A 20,785-nucleotide genomic window follows, 5' to 3' on the forward strand; every position below is an offset into this window, starting at 1 on the left:
CTCCTCTCCGGTCAGACCTCCGCTTTTACACCCCTCTCCAGAGCAGCTTTATGGGCCCCATTTCTCTGGCCCCATTGCTCTTCATAGACGTCATGGTCTGTCACTGCAGATCAATACAGATAAGTCTTCCCTTTCCTCACACACACTCTATGTGGAGGTAAGATGTCTACTGTTCAGAGCACACACACGGCAGTGGCCGGGAATCACCCAAAAGAGGTTGGACAATTGAAAGAACATGACAACTTGGATCATGTCATTGTGTGGCAACATTTATTCACCAAGTAACCAGAGAACTTGGCTCAGCGTAGTGCATACTGGCTTTGTGATGTTGCAGCAGGAAAGGTAGGTATCGGAAACACTTTCCAAATCAACACTGATTCACTGTGGCGAGCAACCCATACAAGATGGTGTAGGCTAAATAAAAACATATGAAATAATGAACAAAAAACCCTAACATGTCAAAATCAAAATCTTCTGAGTATTAGTTGCATGACAAGAACAGAAGAACAGAGGAATTATCCTCTTTTGTTCTGGTGCAGACTTGGGTGTAGATGGGGTAAGAGCAATCCTGACTGGGTGATCATCAACAAGGTTTTAGCTGAACTGGCACGACATAATGCATTTCCACTGTGATTGCCAGAGACAGCAGGACACAATGGCTGGTCTGGAAGTCAAGCTCACTCACATCATAGAGTTGTTAGAACATTCAACAACTTTCCTGTCATCTGCGGCTAAAAACATGAAAACAAATTTTATAAAGTTGTCCATTTTATTAATTTGATCCGATCACTATTGCCAGAAAATGATGCTGAAATGCTTCCTCACAGCATGACTTTTCCTCATATTGAGTATTGTACCATTAATGACAAATCTAGCAACTAAATATTACAACCATGCCAAAGAGCTTTGAGCTTTCACAGAAAACAGTTCTCTAATACTTAAAAAAAAAAACACAATATTGTATGTTTTGAAAATACTGAAACTATCCGACGAGCTGTTAGTTGGATAGTTTCAGTATTGATGGTTTGTTTGCTATATGGAAACTTATCTTTTTGAAGCACACATGGCCAAAAGTCATTATGTTTCAAGTTGAAACTTAAGTTGTTGAAATACTGAGACAGAGCTTGTTTAAAGCCGTACTAAGTAACGTGTTTACCTTTATAAATCCTTTTCGTAGTCCCTGTGGGTGTAATACAAGTGTTTATGGGATGATTGGAGGGTCTTTCATCTCTCCCTGGTGTTTCTGGCCAGAAAACCACACTTGCAACTTCGCTGCCACCGTTCCGGAGCAAGCAATACACACTAATGGAATGACGAAGAAGAAGCTAACATGCTAACGGGCAAAGCTAACTGCAGGCTAACGTCACTTTAAACCGTATTTACAGCCAAGTTTGAGTGAAAAAAAATAATATCTCCATTGTATAATTGGATGTACAATAGCCCTCTCTCCCTTCGCCTTGCCTGTCAGCGTAGTATTTACTCCCCAAGACAAATTGCTACGACACCTGCAGTTGCGCTTATGGCCTCTAGGGGCAAGAGTTACTTAGTACAGCTTTAAAACTGGGACAGATGAATTATTTTGGAGAAATCCAAGGGGACATGGGAAAACAGGGACTGTCCCGGGGACGCCTGGTCACCATAAGTACTGAACATTCTAGTTGCTAGGCTGTTGCATGGACTCTCTCCACCATCCTTGAACAAATTAACTGCATTCAAATCCAGTGCACGAAGTGAAGCCTCTACTGGAAGCGACTTTGATAGACCATGATTCGAGTTTTTGCAATGTGAATAAATCATGACAAAAGTATACAGTCGAACAGAGAAGAGGTTGTCAGAGTCATCAACTGGACTGGGTTGTTTACTTTAAAAACCTCTACCACTCTGGAAAACCGATGGACAACTGAGAGCTTACACGATCAAGTGCATTACCGTACAGTACTGCAACAAATCTGAAGGTTTACCCTGTGACACCGCTATAATGTGAGACTTTTGAGTCTCACTGTCACTCGACTATAGTGTCTTAAGAATCCCACAAGTCCTATCTCCTCGCCCCTCCCCTATAGCCACAATGACACGCAAACTCGCATACACACACCTGCCCGTGCACCGATAAGACGTCAACCGCCGCCGCTCCAAATGTGTTTGCACACCCGCGTCGGTTCACTGCGCTTCCTCATTCAACCACTCCCAACAATTTATTCTGACGCGCCACTGAATCCGAGGGGGAATATAGATTGAGATGGAAAAAAGGGGGGCAAGAAAATCAGAGTATGTAGAGACCTGAGAAAGAGAGACAGCCAAATATATGAGTCTGTCAGTCAACATTACAGCGCCGCTGCATGCCGGACAGTCATTAACAAGGCTAATGAACACAAGCACGGCTAAGGCTGAACCCAATGTACGGGAATGTCATTGGAAGTGCCACATACAACCCAAGTGATGCCTAGTGAGGCGCACGGAAGGACTGAGAAGTGGTGAAGGCTAATTTGGGAAACATAGAAAATGCTGATTTGATTTGGAAAGTAAACACTGCTTCATGCGATGGGTACTGCGATCAACCAGCCGTGACCAACGCATACTTAAAGATGTAGCGGGTAAGTTACTGTACGACTCCCTTCTTCCAATTACAGATGATGAAAACTGACAGGGAGATTTTTCTTTCTTCAGTTCAGATGTCAGGTGTCTTGGTAAAGTACTAAAATGGTACATGTTTGCAGGTTCTGGTGAAAGGAATTATTAGAAACTCAGTGTCTACCTATTACCCACTTTTGACCCAGCAGTTTATCCAGATCAAAATGATAAAGATCCCAAATGTATTCCTAAAGGAACTTGCAACTATTACACTGCTTGTTCGAGATTTTTCTTTTTTTTTTTACCATCAAAGGTTCTTTGATGGACATCTTGATTCTTCCTCTTGAATTAGCGCATTTTGCACTACAGTGTACACAGTATTGTATACAGTGATAAAAGCTTTAATGGGCCCAAAGTGGTGCCCTGGGACACCCCTTTACCAGACAAATGCTGGCTCTAGAATCTTCCTCAGTTTTTAGAGGTAGCATCTTAACGTCATATTTTGTATTTACTTATCTTTACTGTTGTTGTTTTTGTACTGTTCTCTTGTAGTTGGGGCGTCTGTGTCATATTACAAAACATTTTATCAAATGGATACCAGGAAGTATTTGCCCGTTTGTAACAGCAAAGGACTTTGTATTATGGCACATGAAAGGCATCTTATTGTGCAACATTTTTTTAGCTTTATGTTACAATAATGTAAGAATATTTTTGCTATAGTATAGTTTTCCTTTTCACATTGGTTGTTTCTTCTTCTACTGCCAAAGCACTAACACTTTTTCTATTTTTGTGTAATACAGATAGAACAAGGGAGCGTTCTCTCCATTATTTTTTTTTTGCAAAAAAGCATCACTGGCCATATTTTTAGCCATTGATTTGATAGTATGCTGTTGACTAAAAATAGTGACTTTCTTTTTCTTTTTCACGCGTAATGCTGCCAAAGGAGGGCACTCCACACACAAGAAATGTGATGCTACAAGAGCTCAAGATTTACGTGGAATCCACAAATATGCACGAGCGCCACTTTAAATTCACATTCTTCCTTCCGTCAATGCTTGAGAATGTTACAGACGCTTATGTTTTTTAAACCCTTCCTTATAAAATCCATAAACATATCTTGCAAATCACTAGAAGCTTTGAAAACTTTGAAAACTGACCAAAATGTTACCTCATGTAATTTGAAAAAGTGCATGCCCGATCATGGCAGGAGGTCGCGCCATGTTTTGCTCGACATTTGAAGATATGGCTTTAAAAGGCAACAAGGCAATTCAGTGTCCGCCGTGTGCTTCCCTTTTACAGCGCTGTCAACAGATGGTCGTCAAAATATGGTCAGTGGGATATTGCCTGTGTGCTCTAACATTTGGCGCAGCTAATTCTCGTCTCCGCTGCCAATAAACTTTAAGAGAAGATACCATAACAGCACAACGAATAAGATGTCATTCTATCCATATCCAATTTAAACAACTAGACCCGCTTGGCTTTGGGATACAACCACTACAAGGGAGTCGAAATGGGAACGCCACTCAAAATGTCGTCACTGTTTATCAGGCATGTCTGTTCGCCCGCGGCATCAAAGAGAACGTGCAGTGACACAATTATGGCAACATGTCCTTAAAAGTCAGCAAGGACGCAAAGCCACATGATAAGTGATAATGAATGCGCTCTATGGTAATCACTCGGTGCGTTTGCATAAAGTTTGCACTGTTGGTTTTATCTAATCGAATGTGAAACGCATTTGAAAAGTAATATCAAACAGTTACCCCAATCAAACGTGTCTTTAGGTGTATGGGAGTCTATAAATGAAAAAATTACTGTCTAGTGTTTGTCGTAGCGTCAAAGTAATAAGGGAGTCGATGGCGTAAACTTGTATTATGCTCTACAAGCCTGGGTTGGCGCACAGAGTCCAGGCGGATCAGGACTTACCCTACATCTGATCTACGCAATTTCGTTGAACAATTGTATGACGACACATAAAGCACTTACACTTAAGGACTACATCATTATTCATTCATTCCATACTTAGTGGTCGTACTACTACTGTTGTAGCCACAGATGTCCTGGGTTAAACTGACGGAAGCCATGGGCCCATCCAGCCACCACCAATCTCTCACTCACACATTACATCCACACAGACAAAGTGTCTTGCCCAAAGACACAACACTGTCTGAGCCGCTGTCACCACTGAATAAGCTGGTTCAATCAGAAAGTACAGTATGTGGCGTTTCCTCCATCATACTTCCATTTCCATTTGCACCGCAGCAGCAGAACCATCAGCCACCTCAGCTATGCCTTTCTCTTCCTCATATTCTATTCAAATCTGCTTGTATATACATTGATATGTACATTCTAAGCGCACAATCTCTTCTGTGTCTGTTTAAGACACTATTGTTATCAATAATATAAGATTAGTCCTGGGTCACATGACAACCCCTACCCCCGATATTGATCAAGGTCCATTTTCGATTTTATTTATATATATTTTACAAACAAAGACATGGCTTTTGTGGTTCATGAGATTGACGTTTTCAAAAGAAACCCGGCTTAGACGACGACGACCGTTTCCCGTTCATTTCACGCAAAATTATTCACATGCTTTCTTTGAATTTCACACTGCAACGAACGAGCTGTAACGGTCATAAAAGCACCATCCTGATTTGATTGAAATTTGATCAACGACACAGCCCGATACAAGATTAAATCAGCTCTCGCTTGTGATCACTGATGTACGATTGACACTTATTGGATGTCATCCTAAAACAACTTGGCAACATAACGAGTCATGGTAATACTTTTACTGATAGCTCGGGGCCAAGGAACTCTCTGCCTGTACCACGACTCACTCTAGGGCCGCACTTTGGACTTGTTTATTTCAAAATACAGGTGTCCTCCATTAAACCAGTGTCAAACAGGGCTGCCAAACTCATGAAGTGCCTGACCCAGACAAAACTAAATAGAGAATCGGAACGAGGTTGTTAAGTTGGTTCAACACCTGTCACTGTTGCACCACTTTTAGTACTAGATTAACCCTTCCTCAGGGCCTGTACCGATGATAGGACTTTGAAGTCAATGCAGGAGGTATAGGCCACCCACCCACCCAGGGCCACCCAGACCTGCTAATTAGAAGGAAGTATTTTTATGGCCACCGCACACAGGAACAGATGACTTGTTCACAAAAAAACAAAAAGAACAAGACCTCATAAAAAAAAGACACTGGTAAAGCGCTAAAAGAAAAATCAAATGCATAGTGAAATAATGCAATAATATAGATGCCCTCGTGCTGTTTTCAAACACATGCAGGCAGTTTCATATAAGCAGTGATATGATTACGATTATCTGCGTTACGCAACACAACATAGTTAGTTCCTGCTTTGAATGCCAGACAAACGATTCAGACTCCTTTATCAGTAACACGTGATAAAGGAAAGGGTTATCTAAACTGCAGGTTGCTGTGGAGAAACTGAATTTGCTAGATTTCGAAATCTCTCTTTCAACGACGCATATAGACAACCACAATTAGGTGCTGTCAGTGTAAAGCCTAACGCAAATGAGAAACGCCTATTGGCCCCAAATAAGTGAAAATGGTTTATTTGCAAGTGGAAACTTTGACAGAGGACTCTTGTTTTGCATTGTTATGCTGTGAACAAAGAGCAACACATGTACCATCAGGGTTTTAGGACAACGCTAATCATAAACAAACAAAAGTCTCTTTCTCTTTGGCCAGAGTATGGTTACACATGAAGTGCAACAGGTTTCTACACTGGCGCTGCTGCATCCCTGAAGGTGAATAATTAGTGCTATTAGAAAAGCGAACTAAACTCTACAAGAAGTGGAAGACCCGGTTTGACCCAGTTTTCTTGATTGTTGAATAAACTTTTGAAAAGCACTTTGTTAGCCTCACGGTTTCCTACAAGTTATAACAGAAAAGAAATGACAAAAGCTTCCTAAAGATGACTTAGACAGAAGGTGTTTCTTTGGTTATGAAGTTTTCTGATTGACGGAGGAAATAGCCTGTAAAATGCAGTGGTGTTGGAGGAGATGGAGACAATTTGGCAATATATTGTGCAACGTCTGCTTTTCCCCTCAAAGGTTGCAAGTTTTTTTTAGATATCTAAGTATTTATTCTTTAATCTAATCTAAGTATTTATTCTTTAATCTAATCTGGCATCTTTTCAACTTTACACTCCCTGATAACAATTTCTGTCCACAAGCTGCTGCAAATAATAACACAAAACTAAAAGCCTGCGTTGTATTTAAACATACAGTTACGGAAGTGTGGCTGCCTTTCTGTGCCTTTACAGCCTCTCTCCCGCTGCACCAGCCATCTCACAGTCAAGTATAAAGGGAAGTGTTTGGCCCAAAGGCACAACAACAGTATACAATGCCAGACTGTCCTTTGAGCTTGTGTTGAAATATCTCTCGACCATCTCAGCTACTGTGTTGTTGCCCCCTTGTGGCTGCGCAGCGGAACGACTACCCCTTCACCCTCACCCTTTTATCAACCTATATCCTCTCTATTGTTACTGTACTATACTTTTTTTTAAATCTTCTACAAAGGCCCGTCGCTAAATAAGACCAGATTTGGCTGTGATTTTCTTTTCTTTTTTTTTTTGCACACAAGCCCGGACTGCGCACCAGTGGTCTGTGACGCTCCTCCGTGCACAGACACACAGAAGCTGTAGGAGAAAAAAAAACCAAAAAAAAAAACCCCTCTCCCTCTAATTAAGCCTTCTTTATCTGCTAAATGAAGTGAAGATGAAAATGATTCGCTCCGGATCCGCGCACCTGTCCCCGATCACCGGCTCTCAAGCGCCCATTACGCCAAATAACACGGCTGTTTAGGCTCGGATCACACCGCGGCCCCCTTTATGGTGCTGTAAATAGCCCTTTGGAGAACTCCTCAAAGCCTCCATAGAGCTGTAAAGAAAGGGTTTTTCTTTTTTGTTTTTTTTTGTTTCTTCTTAGATAGCAGATTTGAGGGCCACAGTGGCGGATGCACAGGAACACTGCATATACGAGAACAGTATACACAATCTTGGGTTGAGATGAATAGTTAAAGCCAAGTTTGAGCCAACTTGTTGTGTAGGATATTGCCAAGGACAAACCGCACACTTCAATCACACAATCTCAGACTATGCTGGGGTGGAGTTACTGTACGTGTGGAAAACGGACCACAGTATGATTTACAAAGTTCTGATCCAACCTGCTCCACTGAAGTTCAGTCTTGGCACTATTAAACCCGGCAAGCTCTACTATTAATCCCAGCTTTATGTGGTGCTTGAAGCTGTTATATATATATAGGCCTACGTTTCAATCCAAACAGTGCGGATTATGTGGATGTGACTTGTTTACATTTTTCAAATTCAGTAATACTTCTGAGAATGAAAATCTTGAACAATTTACAATGGAAAGAAGATGCTTTATGTTAAGAATCATTGCTAAAAGTGAGAACAATTGCAAAAAATAGTAATGGAAATAGCTACAAATAAAGGAAGCGACACATGTATACATGGAAATAAGAAAGCAAAAGTAGAAAGGATTTGGTAACTTCACAGTATGTTATTCAAATGTTTCTAAATCATGGCCAGGCACTTTCCCTTTTTCCTCTTCAAACTCCCCTCTCACTTTTCTTGGCAGTGGCCCATTTCTACCTTGACAGATTTGATTTGGAAAGTGGTGAGGACGTCATTTGGCAGAAGTCTATATAGCGGTCCCACAAGAATCCCTAATTTCGTTTGTGTAATACCCCCTTTTGTAACAAGCAATGTAACCTTTTTTTGTGCGAGTAAACAGAACATTAGAAGAGCAGCACTGATTTGCAATAATCGGTTTATGACTCGGATAAAGACGAGAGGTGTATGCTGTTGCAATCACTGACTCAGTTCTCAGTAATCTTTCAGAAACAATCTTTATGGTATTTTCTTTGTCGGCTCACTTCTAAATAGGGCACTAACCACTGCGCTGCAATGATCATCTATTGTCATCCCCCCCGCCGCTGCTGCTGCCAAACTCATTTCACATTATTGTTGTCTAAATTGCAGTTTGTCCAAAAAAAAAAAAAAAAAAAAAAATATTAAATACAACTTCCGAGTAATGGAAACGATGAGGAGAAATGGTGCGTTTCTGAAAATACGCAAGAAATATGAACTGATTTGTGAATGTAGGGCGACCCCGTGACAGTGAACCCACATGAAGGCGCGTCTCTGGAGATTTGACGTGTGTCAGTCTCAGCGCTTGGGAAGTTAAATGTGCGGAATTAATGTCGTGAGGGCGTAGCCTAGTGGTGTTTGGGATGAAAAATACGAGTCACACGTGCGCTTGGTCAAAGTGACACGGAATTGTACCTTTACGCGCGGTGTAACTCTTCAATCGCGCGTATCGTGTGCCAGGGCTTCTGAACGCTGCTGGAAAAGTTTAGCCGTAGAAATAAACGATCGCTTTGGTGCGCACGGATTTGGCAGCATGAAATTGACCCGAAACTGCACTAAGAGCGGACTTAGTGAAATACAGCCTCTTGTGTTTTATAAGCACTGTCTCACCACGGACTTCTTTGTGTTGGGGAAAGTTAAACATTAGCACTCCATAAAGATTACTCAGCCTGTAAGCTTTACAATGATCTATAAAGTAATATTTAGTGTCTTACCGGGGAGAGACAGAGCGAGCAGCAGCGCCAAGAGAGCCATGGCGTTCTTGTTGGGACAGCTGGGGAACATGGGGATGGTTCAGTGTCCACACACCGCTGTGCGCCCCGCAGAGCCCGCAGCCCCCGCCGCTACCACAAGCACGGGGCGGTAATAGCGTCCTTTCCCGTGTGTCTTTTGTTCTCCCAAGCGAGCGTAAAGTCCCGTAAGTTTCACAAATCCAAGAGGGAAAACGAGTGAAGTGTGCACGGCCAGTCAGCGGCTGTGCCAACAATGATACCGCAGCGCAACTGTTCGGATAAATGTGCCGAGAGGAGCTGGAGGTGTCACTCGTGAGCGCGTCAGTGGAGAATGTGGACACTCATGACGCCGCGTCGCTGCTGCGGGTCCCGCTCCAAGAGAAACGCAGAGTCCACGCGGTGCGCAGTGTGGCACTCATGACGTGGACACACAGAAGCTGAGGGTTATTAACTGGTGATATCCCTCCCTCCGATCCTGCTCTTCAGATGAGCATCTACACCATCCACAGGGACAGTGGTCCACGGGGCGCGCGGATCAGCCCACGGTGAGGTCATCCCTACTTAGACATGACGCAAAGGCGCAACTACAGGTTTGCCTCCCGTTCAAAAGAAACGTTCTTCTACTGTCAGCAGAGTACCATGCACTTACTGAAACTCAAGCGTCTGAAGTAACAAACAAAATGCTCTTTACAAGATACCAAAGTGAAAATCTAGCACGTTAAAAAAAACAACCAAAAAAAGGATTCTTTTCTTGTTAAGACTAATTGACAAGAAAAAAGTCACAAAAACTCTAAGTTACAAATGGACTTCACAGATACAATTATCACTCGGGGTATATGCTAAAATAAACATGATGGTCATATGGCCACCTTTTATCTCTTTTAGTTAGACACTTGGAGATGAAGTGCGTTTAGAGCTTGGACTTAAAAGCGTCAAGGGTCAGAGACAGCAGAAAGATCATTCCGGAGCAGTGGTGGTAATACTGAATATCATCGGTTCGCATTGTGACCAAAACCTAGAAATATGACCATAGCTCAGGTCTCTGCACTGGCTTCCTGTCACTTTAGGCTTTAACCAGCTTTCCTTGTTTTCAAGTCTCTTCATGGACTGGCACCAAAGTACATCACTGAGTTAAAGCCATTTGAACCACCGTGGGCTCTGAGAACCTGAGGGAGAAGTCGTCTGCTGGCAGTGAGAGTCAGGACCAAAGATGGTCCGGAGAAGCCTTCCAAAGGATATGAGACATGCCCCAACAATAATGTTTAAATCCAGACTGTAAACGGTTCTATATAGTGCTACAGCAACTGAGAGTATTTTACTTTTGCATGCTTTGTTTTTTAATTGTGAATAATTGATTTATGTTTTATTGACAGTTTTTTTTGTTAATATAGCTTTTAACTTTTTAAACTGTTTTTTGTGGAGGGTTTTTGTACGGCTCTTTGTAATGTTTGGTTTTTTTTTCACACAAAATGTGACTTATAAATATCCATGACTTGCATTTTGCATCTGATCCGACACATGCCAACAAGAACGCTCTGAAGCAGTCCATTAAAAACATTCCAACATATTGCAGTTCATAGAGACTTTTATTATGTAAAGCTTTCAGAGATGACTATACCATAGCCATAGCCGCCAGTGACGGACATAAAGGCAGATATCGAGCAGAATTCTGCAGTGTACCTGTGATATTATGCTCTCTTTTCAGACTCCTTAGAGCCATTTGCAGTCTAAGAGCTGAGGTGTATAAGTGGTGTCGTGGCGGCCTGCAGGCTGCTTCACCTGTTCACTGCTCTTTTCATTTGCACTGAAAGGCATATGAAAATAACAAAGCATTGTCACTGCCTTCGGCAAAAGAAATCAGAAATCAAACATCTCCAGTCTCTTCAATGGCTATTAGACTTTTAGCCTTTGAGCCTCCGCCAATTCTAGGAGTTTTAAGTCGATGCTCACACTGTTCACAATTCAGACATCTTTTTTTTTCACCTTCTTCACACGAACCGAGTGTCACACATTATAAATACCTGGTAAGCACAAACTTTATCAACTTTAAGGGTGTGACAAAAAAGGGACTATTTATGGGTTTCAATGTGACTTTTCTTGCCGGCACATACATTTTTGTCATTCCTTTGCTGGTGATTTTAACATCTACCTTGGCCCTATTGACAGAGCATTCAGGAAGCATCCATTCAAGTATTAAAGCATTGCTGAAGGGTAATCAGTGTGTCATTTTTACCAAGAGAAGAAAAAAAACGACATAATTTCGGACTGCTAGCTGCTGTGGGCATGAGGGAGGGAACGTCTGCACAATGTGACATAATATTGAAGACACTCAGAGAAGAGTGAAGAATGTTTCGCAGAGGAACTTCAACAAGAAGTGGGCCGTCACTGTGCATAGTGACGCATCAGATTAACCGCAATAGTTTGATTACCGGTGGCGGTCCCATCCCAGTATCTCAGCATCTTCAACTCCAAGCTGTCAAAGGTCAAAGACGGATTACCACTAGGTGCAACCCTTGCCTCCTGCAGACATGGGGGAAAAAAGGATAGCATTTGTTAGGTGGTCAGGAGGGAGCTGGAGTACATGCCAACAGGTGCGAGGATGCAGCAGGCTGACACGAGCAGACTCGTAACGCGCTGGGGTGATGTTCCCCGAGTACCTTCTGTACCTTATAGCAAGGATAGACCATACTGAAATGTTGTAGATCTTAGGGTTTGTTTGGCATGAGATTATACGAGAAAATACCATATCATCCCATTTTCAAGACGCAAAAGTTGGAGGAAGTCGAATACAATATCCCAGCTGCTGCCCAAACGCATTTCAAGCTCTCACAGACTCATCCCGGTTGTTCACTTGAGGCCATTAGATGTGTGCTTTCAGAGTAAGACTGTGTTGAGAAGTGAACTATAGGCAGACCCTAAAAAAACACTACACAAATTAAAACTCTTGTTCCGATCAGTAGAGATGTGCTCTATTTAGATTTAGGCGCAGTTGAGCAATAAAAACAGTGTTGCTAAGTTCAGACCTGTTGCCATTTTTCTTTCTTTTTATGCCTGCAGCTTACCTTAAGACCCTGTTGGCAATGAGCGGCACACACGCCCCAGAGCTAGGAGAACCCCAGATCAACCCCATGTCATCATCAAACACTAAATCTTTACCATTGTGAATTAATTATTGTGCACACTTCACTTCAACACCAGCAGCATATGAACTGAAGTGTAATTTTCAAAACTGGCAGATGTCTGACTCATTTGTGCGGTAATTTGACAGCTTGCGTAAACTCGCGGCAGATCAGTTGACAGTGGCTTGTGTTGGTGCTTATGGGACTCGCGCCGCAGAATAGGAATGCCTCTATATAGTCTGCACGAACTCCCGGTTCCACGGAGCGCTGATTGAAGTTAAGGTGTAGGGCTGCAATCGCATCACAATTCGGATGGCGGAGCAAACTGGAGGGCATGATGACCCTGGATAAGTAGGGCTGCCAACTTTGGTTGTTTAGTCGACTAATTGGTCGATGTTGTCGTGGTCGACCAAGATTTTCATTGACTAAATGCGCACAACAATTAAGATGCTCTCAATTTAGGCTACACAACACAAGAGGTCTGTGGCAGGTCTATCGTTTGGGCTAATCTGTCATTATAAAAACAGATATATTTGAATTGTTTGTGTGAAATACTTTTCCTAAAAAATTAAAAAATAAAAACTTTGATGAGAGGAATGAGGACGGAGGAGATGTTGCCTTTGGTAGACCAGACTTCAACAGTTGTTTAAACCTCAACTACATTGGTTCTTATGAAATAGCCGATACGTGAGTCTGACGCCTGCCCTCTGTCTGAGGCTCTACTGAAACACGGGATAACAAAACGAAAGCGAAAGTGTACCGTCAGACGCAGCAGCTCATGGACCCGCTGTGTCTTTCTCCGCTTCATTCTGGCTTTTTCTGAGATAAATAAGACAAGGAGCTCGAAATGCAAACAAATCTTGGTCATTGACAGCCCTATGGACAAGTATTTTAGGTTTGTCCAAATTCTTGTCTTAGTAAGATGGTGTTACAACGTATTTTGGAGTGAATTATGAGTGAGAAAATGTTCGTTTTTGTTGATTGCAGGCAAACGATGCAACGAAATACTACAGTGTGACCCAGAAACTGTCCATAATAGCACTGAACTAAAGGATGATGGGTAATGGAGCCCCAACTGACTCTGTGCATAACTTCAAATCACAACAACGCCGCCCAAGAAGTGACTTCCTGTTTTGGTCCGGCACACCAAAATAAAAGCACCATCTCATTCATTAGTTCAGCAGTTCATTAGTTCAACTTATTTTCTGTCTAACTATTAACAGACAAAACATTTAAAATGTGTGTATTTAATTATATCCTTCTAATGTTGCAAGTACTTACTGAACTAATCAAGTGTGCTATTATTTTTACGTTCTGGATCGAAACAGGAAGTCACTTCTTGGGCGGCGTAGTTATGATTCGAAGTTATGCACAAAGTCAATTGCAGGAAAAATGGTTGGTTCTACCTTAAGTCATTGTGCTTACGTTCAAATTGGATTCTCAGGGTAAATGCTTCGTCATGTTGCGAGTTTCACCGTTGTTTTCTGGGTTCGGATGGTACTGATCGCCTTTGAGTTAGTGGTCCTTTGCGCACGTACTTTCTGCTCTTCCATTGAACAGGGTTGGTAATGATGGGTGCACCGCTGGATTGGATGATTGCATAAATGGAGGAGGAGAGAGAGGAGCTGGAGGAGCCGCTTTTATGGCCGGCCAACAGTAAATACCACAAACGCGTTGGGACTGCCATCACTTGCGCTTAAATGTCCTCACATGCAATCCCCGTAATTGGCGATGGAAGCAGCTGGGATGGCACGGTTGTGTGTTTTGATGGGTGCGCTGGTTGCAAAATGCTAATGCCTGGATGTCAAAGATTAGTCTCAGTGACAACAGGAGAAACACGATAATGGAATTAGGCTGCCCGGCAAACTATCTGGTTTTGTTCTACACAGAATCGTGAGCGTGAGATTAGGCAGATTTATAGACATCGGAGCGAAAAGCCAGGGCTGCAGGGAGACAATAAAACAATCAGGATGCCTTTGTCTGGTGAATTAACACCTTTTCCAGCCCGGGTTACAAATAACAAATCAGTCAGTCCTGTTGGGGCAGAATTACACAGTTTAGATATGTTTTGTAAAGTGCAACCCCGTCCTGCTTCATCACACCCTTGATTCGACGCTAAACAAACACTATATTACATCATCAGCTTTAAAGAAGCTGAAGTGTCATACTAATATTATGTTTTTTACAGTGCTTTGATCTACAAATGGTACAGCCAAAACAAACCACTGGCACTACAGGAGAGGTTCCCATAATGGTTCCCAAAGGTCCGAGGCCCCCTGGTGGGTTTCAGAGGCAATGCTAGGACCTTTTCAAACACATGAAGCGATACTGACTTTGAAATGAAGTTCGGGTAAGTATATATAGTCACTGCTACTTTACGACACATTATTTTGAATTGAGTGCTAGCTTATGAGCGAAAGACATTTCAGACCTACAAGTTTCTTCTCCTGAGGCAATGAAGAGGCATCAAGAGCCCCCCACACCTGCAGCACAGTGGAGGCATCACAAAAGGAGCTAAAGGAAACAAAAGAGGGACAAATGAGGAGGTATCCGGGCGAGACTCACAGCTAAGCCACACATGCCTTCTATTGTTCTGGTTATTGGACGTTCAATAAAACAGATTAACCGCTAGGCTCTTCCCAGAAGATGGTGGAAGACTGTTGCGGGGCGGAGGGAGCTGCGCAGGAGGAAGAGGAACGAGGAGGTGGAGCAGTGCTGGACACCACGCTCTGAAACAGGGACAAACCCAGGAGGATCAGAGGAGACTGAAGGCAGCCGGCCGGGTTTCCTCTGGGTGCTACAGTTTCCCCTACATCAATGTACAGCGGTGGCATTAAATATTATTGTAAATTAAATATGCATACAAAGATAGTACAGAATCTAAATGTTGTAACAAATACGGCAGTACTAGCTTGGTAATTGACTGCAATAAATGTGACATCTATATTGTGTTTTTTACTTTTATTCATCATTTACTTTGTATTTATTTTTTTATATATCAACTTATTTGCATTATGTTCACTGTTCTGTCATCTCAGTTTTGACATATCCTCTCAATCGCAATATACCATTAGGCAATCGCATTCATTCCGTCTGAGGACATGCACATCTGCCCGTATAGCGTCTCTACATTTGGCAGCGGCGTCCCCATCAAGCAGATTACATGGCCGTTTGCTCACCCCCAGAGGTCATTCCCCTCACGGCCTGTTGGGCTACAAGCTGTTCAGCTAATCAGTGAAGAGGCTGCTCTCTCCGGGGACCGACATATGGTGACATCACACAGCCACACACATCACTATACGGCCCGGCTCTGTGGGCACATCTGGCTCCATGCAGGAGGTCCGCGGCTAACCGGATTGGACTGATTTAAGTGATGATGCCTGGGCAATGAAGAACCGACTGGGGTTAGCCAAACGGAAAGCCCCGAATGGAAGGAAATCTTTGGTCAGGTTGGTTTGGCGCTGTATTGAGGTTGTCAATAATTTTGAAACATAGAAAAACACATTCACAATCAGATGACTGCTGAGTGATATTAAAATTAGAAGAATAGCTGTGGCTCAGAAATTCTTCACCAACAAAGTCAGACTAGATTAAATGAGGTTAAATGATCTCAAGGCCTGTCACTGCGCATTAAGTAAGTTGTTCTTATGTACTTGACCATTTGCAGAGAGCTCTTCCGATCTCGAGAACCTGACAGTTATAGTAAGTACATAAACATCACGCAGGCTTTTCCACAGTTTATTTCTGAGACAGTACGCAAAGGGGGGTTAAAGAGGGTTCCAGAAATTACATAAAACTAATTAGATAGCAGAAAGCAAGAGCACAGATGGGACTTCAAAATCTTATCATATACAGTATTGGTTTCCATTTCATTTGCATACTGAGGCATTTGTTAAATGGAATAGTGAAGACAAATACTGTGGCATAACAACGTTTAGGTAAGCATTGATGATTTTATGCATTATACAAGAATCTGTTTAACTTATTTGTGCTCAATTTTGCTACATCATTTAAACATTATAATGAATAAAATAAGTTAAAATCCACTTTTTCTCATTACAAGACTGCAATGCTTTGGGACTTTGGTTCTACACAAAACAGTGGCAGTGTTTAGGGAAATGGGAGTATTTGCTGTGTTCATGTGGTTCTCGGGAAGAACGGTCACACAACTCGGCTGCAGGAGTTTTCTGTGAGCTTTCATTGTTCTAGGAGTAACACAATGATGAGAGAAAAGCCTGATATTAATGCAAAAGCAAATTAACATTCCCTCACCATTAGACCTACATGTATCTTTTGAAAAGACTCTCAACTGTGAGCTCTGTTAAACGCTAATAAGTCGTTTAAAGGAATAGGCCACCGTTTTTACATACTAAGATATGTTCTTACCTCACTTTAGACGTGTTAATATATCCCCGTCTGGTCTTTGTCCGTGCGCTCTGTCAGGCAAACGGAGCACATACGCAGCCTCTACCACATGTCATATAGCTCCAAAAAAGCTCACGATAGAAGCTACCAAGCTCTTCCACGTGTTCCCTATTTAAATAAAGTTACGTGAAGTGTTTTCATGCGAAGTATATTTACCCAGAAATGTAGCATGACGATTTTATAAGGAAATAAAAAGGGGGACTATATTGTGAGGCGTAATGATACGAGGAGTAAAACGTCCGCGCAGTAACTCCTAAAGGTTATTGACGGAAGTGAGCGGGGGAAGTCTTTAGGAGTTACTACGCGGACGCTGTGCTCCTCGTATCATTACGCCTCACAATATAGTCCCCCTTTTTATTTGCTTATAAAATCGACATGCTACATTTCTGGGTAAATATACTTCGCATGAAAACACTTCACGTAACTTTATTTAAATAGGGAACACGTGGAAGAGCTTGGTAGCTTCTATCGTGAGCTTTTTCGGAGCTATGTGACATGTGGGAGAGGCTGCGTATGTGCTCCGTTTGCGTGACAGAGCGCGCGGACAAAGACCAGACTGGGATATATTAACTCGACTAAAGTGAGCTAAGAACATATCTTAGTATGTAAAAACGGTGGCCTATTCCTTTAATTACTGATATCAAAACTAGAAACTATAAAAAGCACATGAACACAAACCAAGTGGGAATAATGATGTCACATCTCGGGAAAATTGGCACTCAAGTTGCCATGAACATAAGAAATGTTTCATTAAGTGCCTCATCAATTCAGAGAAAACTATAATAGACTTGAAACAATGTTCCAACTGCACAACTTTATCTCAGCTCACGTAACCATATGCAGAACAGCGTGGCACATAAATATCAATTATACATTTAGAGAACTTGACAACATTGAATCGATCCCATTAAACCAGTTTGAACACAATTTTGTCAATCCGTAAAATGCTTTATTACCCCTGCTGAATGAATCATAATTCATAACGTCAAGACAATTTGATTGATGCAACAGAATGGAAAGGTGGAGAAATTGTCCCTCAAACCGCTCGCATAAAAGAAAAAGACAGCCCTCATATATCACGCTCATAAATATTGTTGACGAACACTGGCGCAGTAGTGGCTGTCCAACATCCGTTTCGGATTCTCACAATATGCAAAGTGTAGGATTTTAATATATAACGTGGCTTGGCACACATGCACGCGGCTGATTTTTTGTCGCTATTCCATTGTCTTTTTTTCTTCTCATGTTAAAAGAGAAAAAAAAGATGTACTGGACTGAAGTGTTGTTTACCCCTCGAGCCAGGAGCAGGGATGTTGTAAAATGTAAAATTAGAGTCGCATTAGCATTAGCAACATGAGCTTAACTGTTGACTTTAAGCCAGAAGTGGTAAAACAAGCGAAGACAGTGTGAGCTGTAGAAGAGTTTTTCATTGCTCCCAATCAGGCAAGCATGTTCTGTTTAGCTAGGGAGCAAAATGGCTTTCAAAATTGCTGTAGGAAATATGTCAGTGTGATTATATGAAGAGGTAGTAGTAATAGTGAGTAATAGTTAGAAGGGAGTACTGTTCAGTCGTAGTAAGTGGCAATAGCTGTTCTCGTAGCAATGTTGGCAACAGCAACAAGCAACGTCATAACACTTCTTGAACTAGTAACTGTAGTAGCCATCAATCCATTCAATAAATCTTACTCCAGAACTTCTACATCTATCTGAAATTGCAACACTTTTACATTAGTCACAGAACATTTAAAATGCTTCTCACCTAAGGATCATCAACTTAATGCTTGAATTGTATTGTAATTACAGAATGTTTATTTTAACATACATACTGTGGCACAAAATGCTAATGCTCTTTGTTCAGTGAAGCCATGCAGTGTACATTACTTTGTTAACAAAGCTGTAATAAATTATCTCCATAGCTATAAATGCTAATGATGTTTTGTTATTCTTGACAAATATTGATCACGCCGAGCCACGAGCCAACAATGACCAGACGCTGACAAAGGAAACACATGACTGTATGCAACATGCATGCATAAGTGATGGGCTCGCTGCAAATCCATGATGAATAAAGCGGAAAAGGAGATTGGTGGAATTTGAATAATGGATCAACTTGAAACATATTAAGAGATCAAGCGGGGAAATGTATGAAGTTACAATGCCCAGAATAATCACATTTTCTGTAAAAGTAGCAACAAATTCAGTACTGACGAGTCTTGTAAAAGAGACGTTTTGTTTGACTTGCGTATTGTCTGCTGGTAGACGCTGTTATTTGTTTAAATTTTTTTCCTCTGCTTTCTTAAGTTGTGTTGTTCTTAATAACTAATTGGATCCTTTAATAAATGTTACAGTTTATGTTTGGAAATGTTATTTACCATCCACAACTGTCTAAGTATATTGGACCTCTGGGGTCAAGTATTCTGACATGTGTCGTTGTTCAGGGGCTGCATCCTTCAAATGACTAATTAAGCCCCATTTATTTTTGCCCTCACAAATTAATGACTGCATAATGAGACGTTAGCGGGTGTTAGCATGCTAAGTAGTTTGTGAGGTTCAGATTATGCATCTAACTTTGGTGATGCCAACACTCAGATGATGTCGGAAACATAACAAGTATAATTATGTCTACACTATGAAATAAAATGAAAAGGTAACAAAATGAAAATAGCAAATTACAAACTTGGATTTGTAAGTTCATGATTTCTGAATGTTATGGTAAATGGTCTCCATTTATGTATATTATATATGGCACTCATAGGGCTTTGTTACTTTCACCTGTTTGCTGTTGCTTATAAAACACTTAGTATCTCAAAGATAGGCAAACAGCCACATGAGATTTAAGGTTGTATGAATAAAAGTAATCTCAGAGAGCTTTTGACTGATGTGTTGATAAAAAATATTGGGCTGCATTTGAGCCAGATTTTCCTGTGAAGGAGTCTCATGTAATTTCTTCTAATAAAAGCAGTCACTAAATGCTAGTCCCAAGTAAGTCCGAGTCAATTGGTCATAGGGTCAAGTCAAGTCACACTATAGTCGGCGAGTCACCTCAAGTCGCACGTGCAGCCCTGTGAGGCGACTTCTGTTGTGATATTGGGCTATACAAAACCATTAAACTTAAACTTAAACTTTGGAGATAGGCCTAAATGAATAAGCTTCTTATAAATACATTTAATAAGAAGCTTCTTAATACCTTTGATGTTATTTTTCAATAAACCAGTCCATATGCTAAAGGAGATGTGATAGGAAGCACACAGGTACCTTTCCCTACCTGCCTCCTAACAGACAGAACTATTCGGACGCTTCTTATCATAGCGGACACTGATACACATACAGTTTTGGCTCGATTCGGATTCAGCCTGTGACTTGGCCTTGCTTGTTTAATTCACAGGGCTTCGGAGACCAGTCATCATGGGTCAGCAGCATGAACAGGAGGGGGGGCAGCACACAACATTGGGGGACCCCGTGTTCAGGAAGATGATTCGGTTGGTATTGCTGCCATTGTAGTCCAATATTATAAAACAACAAAGGAATCTAATGGGACATTGACTTGTGAGGTTAACTTCAGTGATCTGGGCCTAATACTGTCTTTTGGACTCAACTGGTGATGGGATGATGGTACGAGGGCAGTGTATTGAAATATGCCATAGTATTACGCTGTAGTCTTAATATAGGGAATCTATAACAATGCTTTTATTACTCTGTGTTTCGCTAATTAACAGGGTGAATCTGCAGTCATCGATAACAATGGTATAGGGAAAAGCAATAGCAAATACATGTAGCCAGTGTTAGTGGGTGAAAAAAGCTGAGCACCATAGGAAGTGCCAATCAATACCAAACTGAAAGAATCCATATGCTACAGGTAACTATAACAACAGGCCTTATTTTTTATAAACATGTTCATGGTTCTAAAACAATAGTTACAGTCTAATTCCTAATTCATACATAAAGAGAAAAAAAAAAGTCAAAATAGCCTTAGTATGAGTGAAAAAGTTGATCATGGGTAATTCACACATCA

At 41.5% G+C, this 20,785-nt stretch overlaps 2 protein-coding genes across 2 annotated transcripts in view; one reads left to right on the forward strand and one right to left on the reverse strand.

Annotated features, from left to right (window-relative positions):
* Positions 1-9,750, reverse strand: part of gfra3 (GDNF family receptor alpha 3) — a 46,120-nt gene extending 36,370 nt beyond the window's left edge. The window contains exon 1 of the mRNA XM_079557287.1: positions 9,212-9,750. Coding sequence (XP_079413413.1) covers positions 9,212-9,281 — 70 coding nt within the window. The 5' untranslated portion in view covers positions 9,282-9,750. The remainder of the gene's footprint in view (positions 1-9,211) is intronic.
* Positions 9,512-20,785, forward strand: part of dnd1 (DND microRNA-mediated repression inhibitor 1) — a gene marked incomplete at both ends in the record, with an annotated part of 46,809 nt that continues 35,535 nt past the window's right edge. Inside the window, 2 exons of the mRNA XM_079557176.1 lie at positions 9,512-9,628; positions 9,716-9,774. Coding sequence (XP_079413302.1) covers positions 9,512-9,628; positions 9,716-9,774 — 176 coding nt within the window. The remainder of the gene's footprint in view (positions 9,629-9,715; positions 9,775-20,785) is intronic.

Source organism: Gobius niger (genome assembly GCF_951799975.1).
Source record: "Gobius niger genome assembly, chromosome: 5".
NCBI lineage: Eukaryota > Metazoa > Chordata > Actinopteri > Gobiiformes > Gobiidae > Gobius > Gobius niger.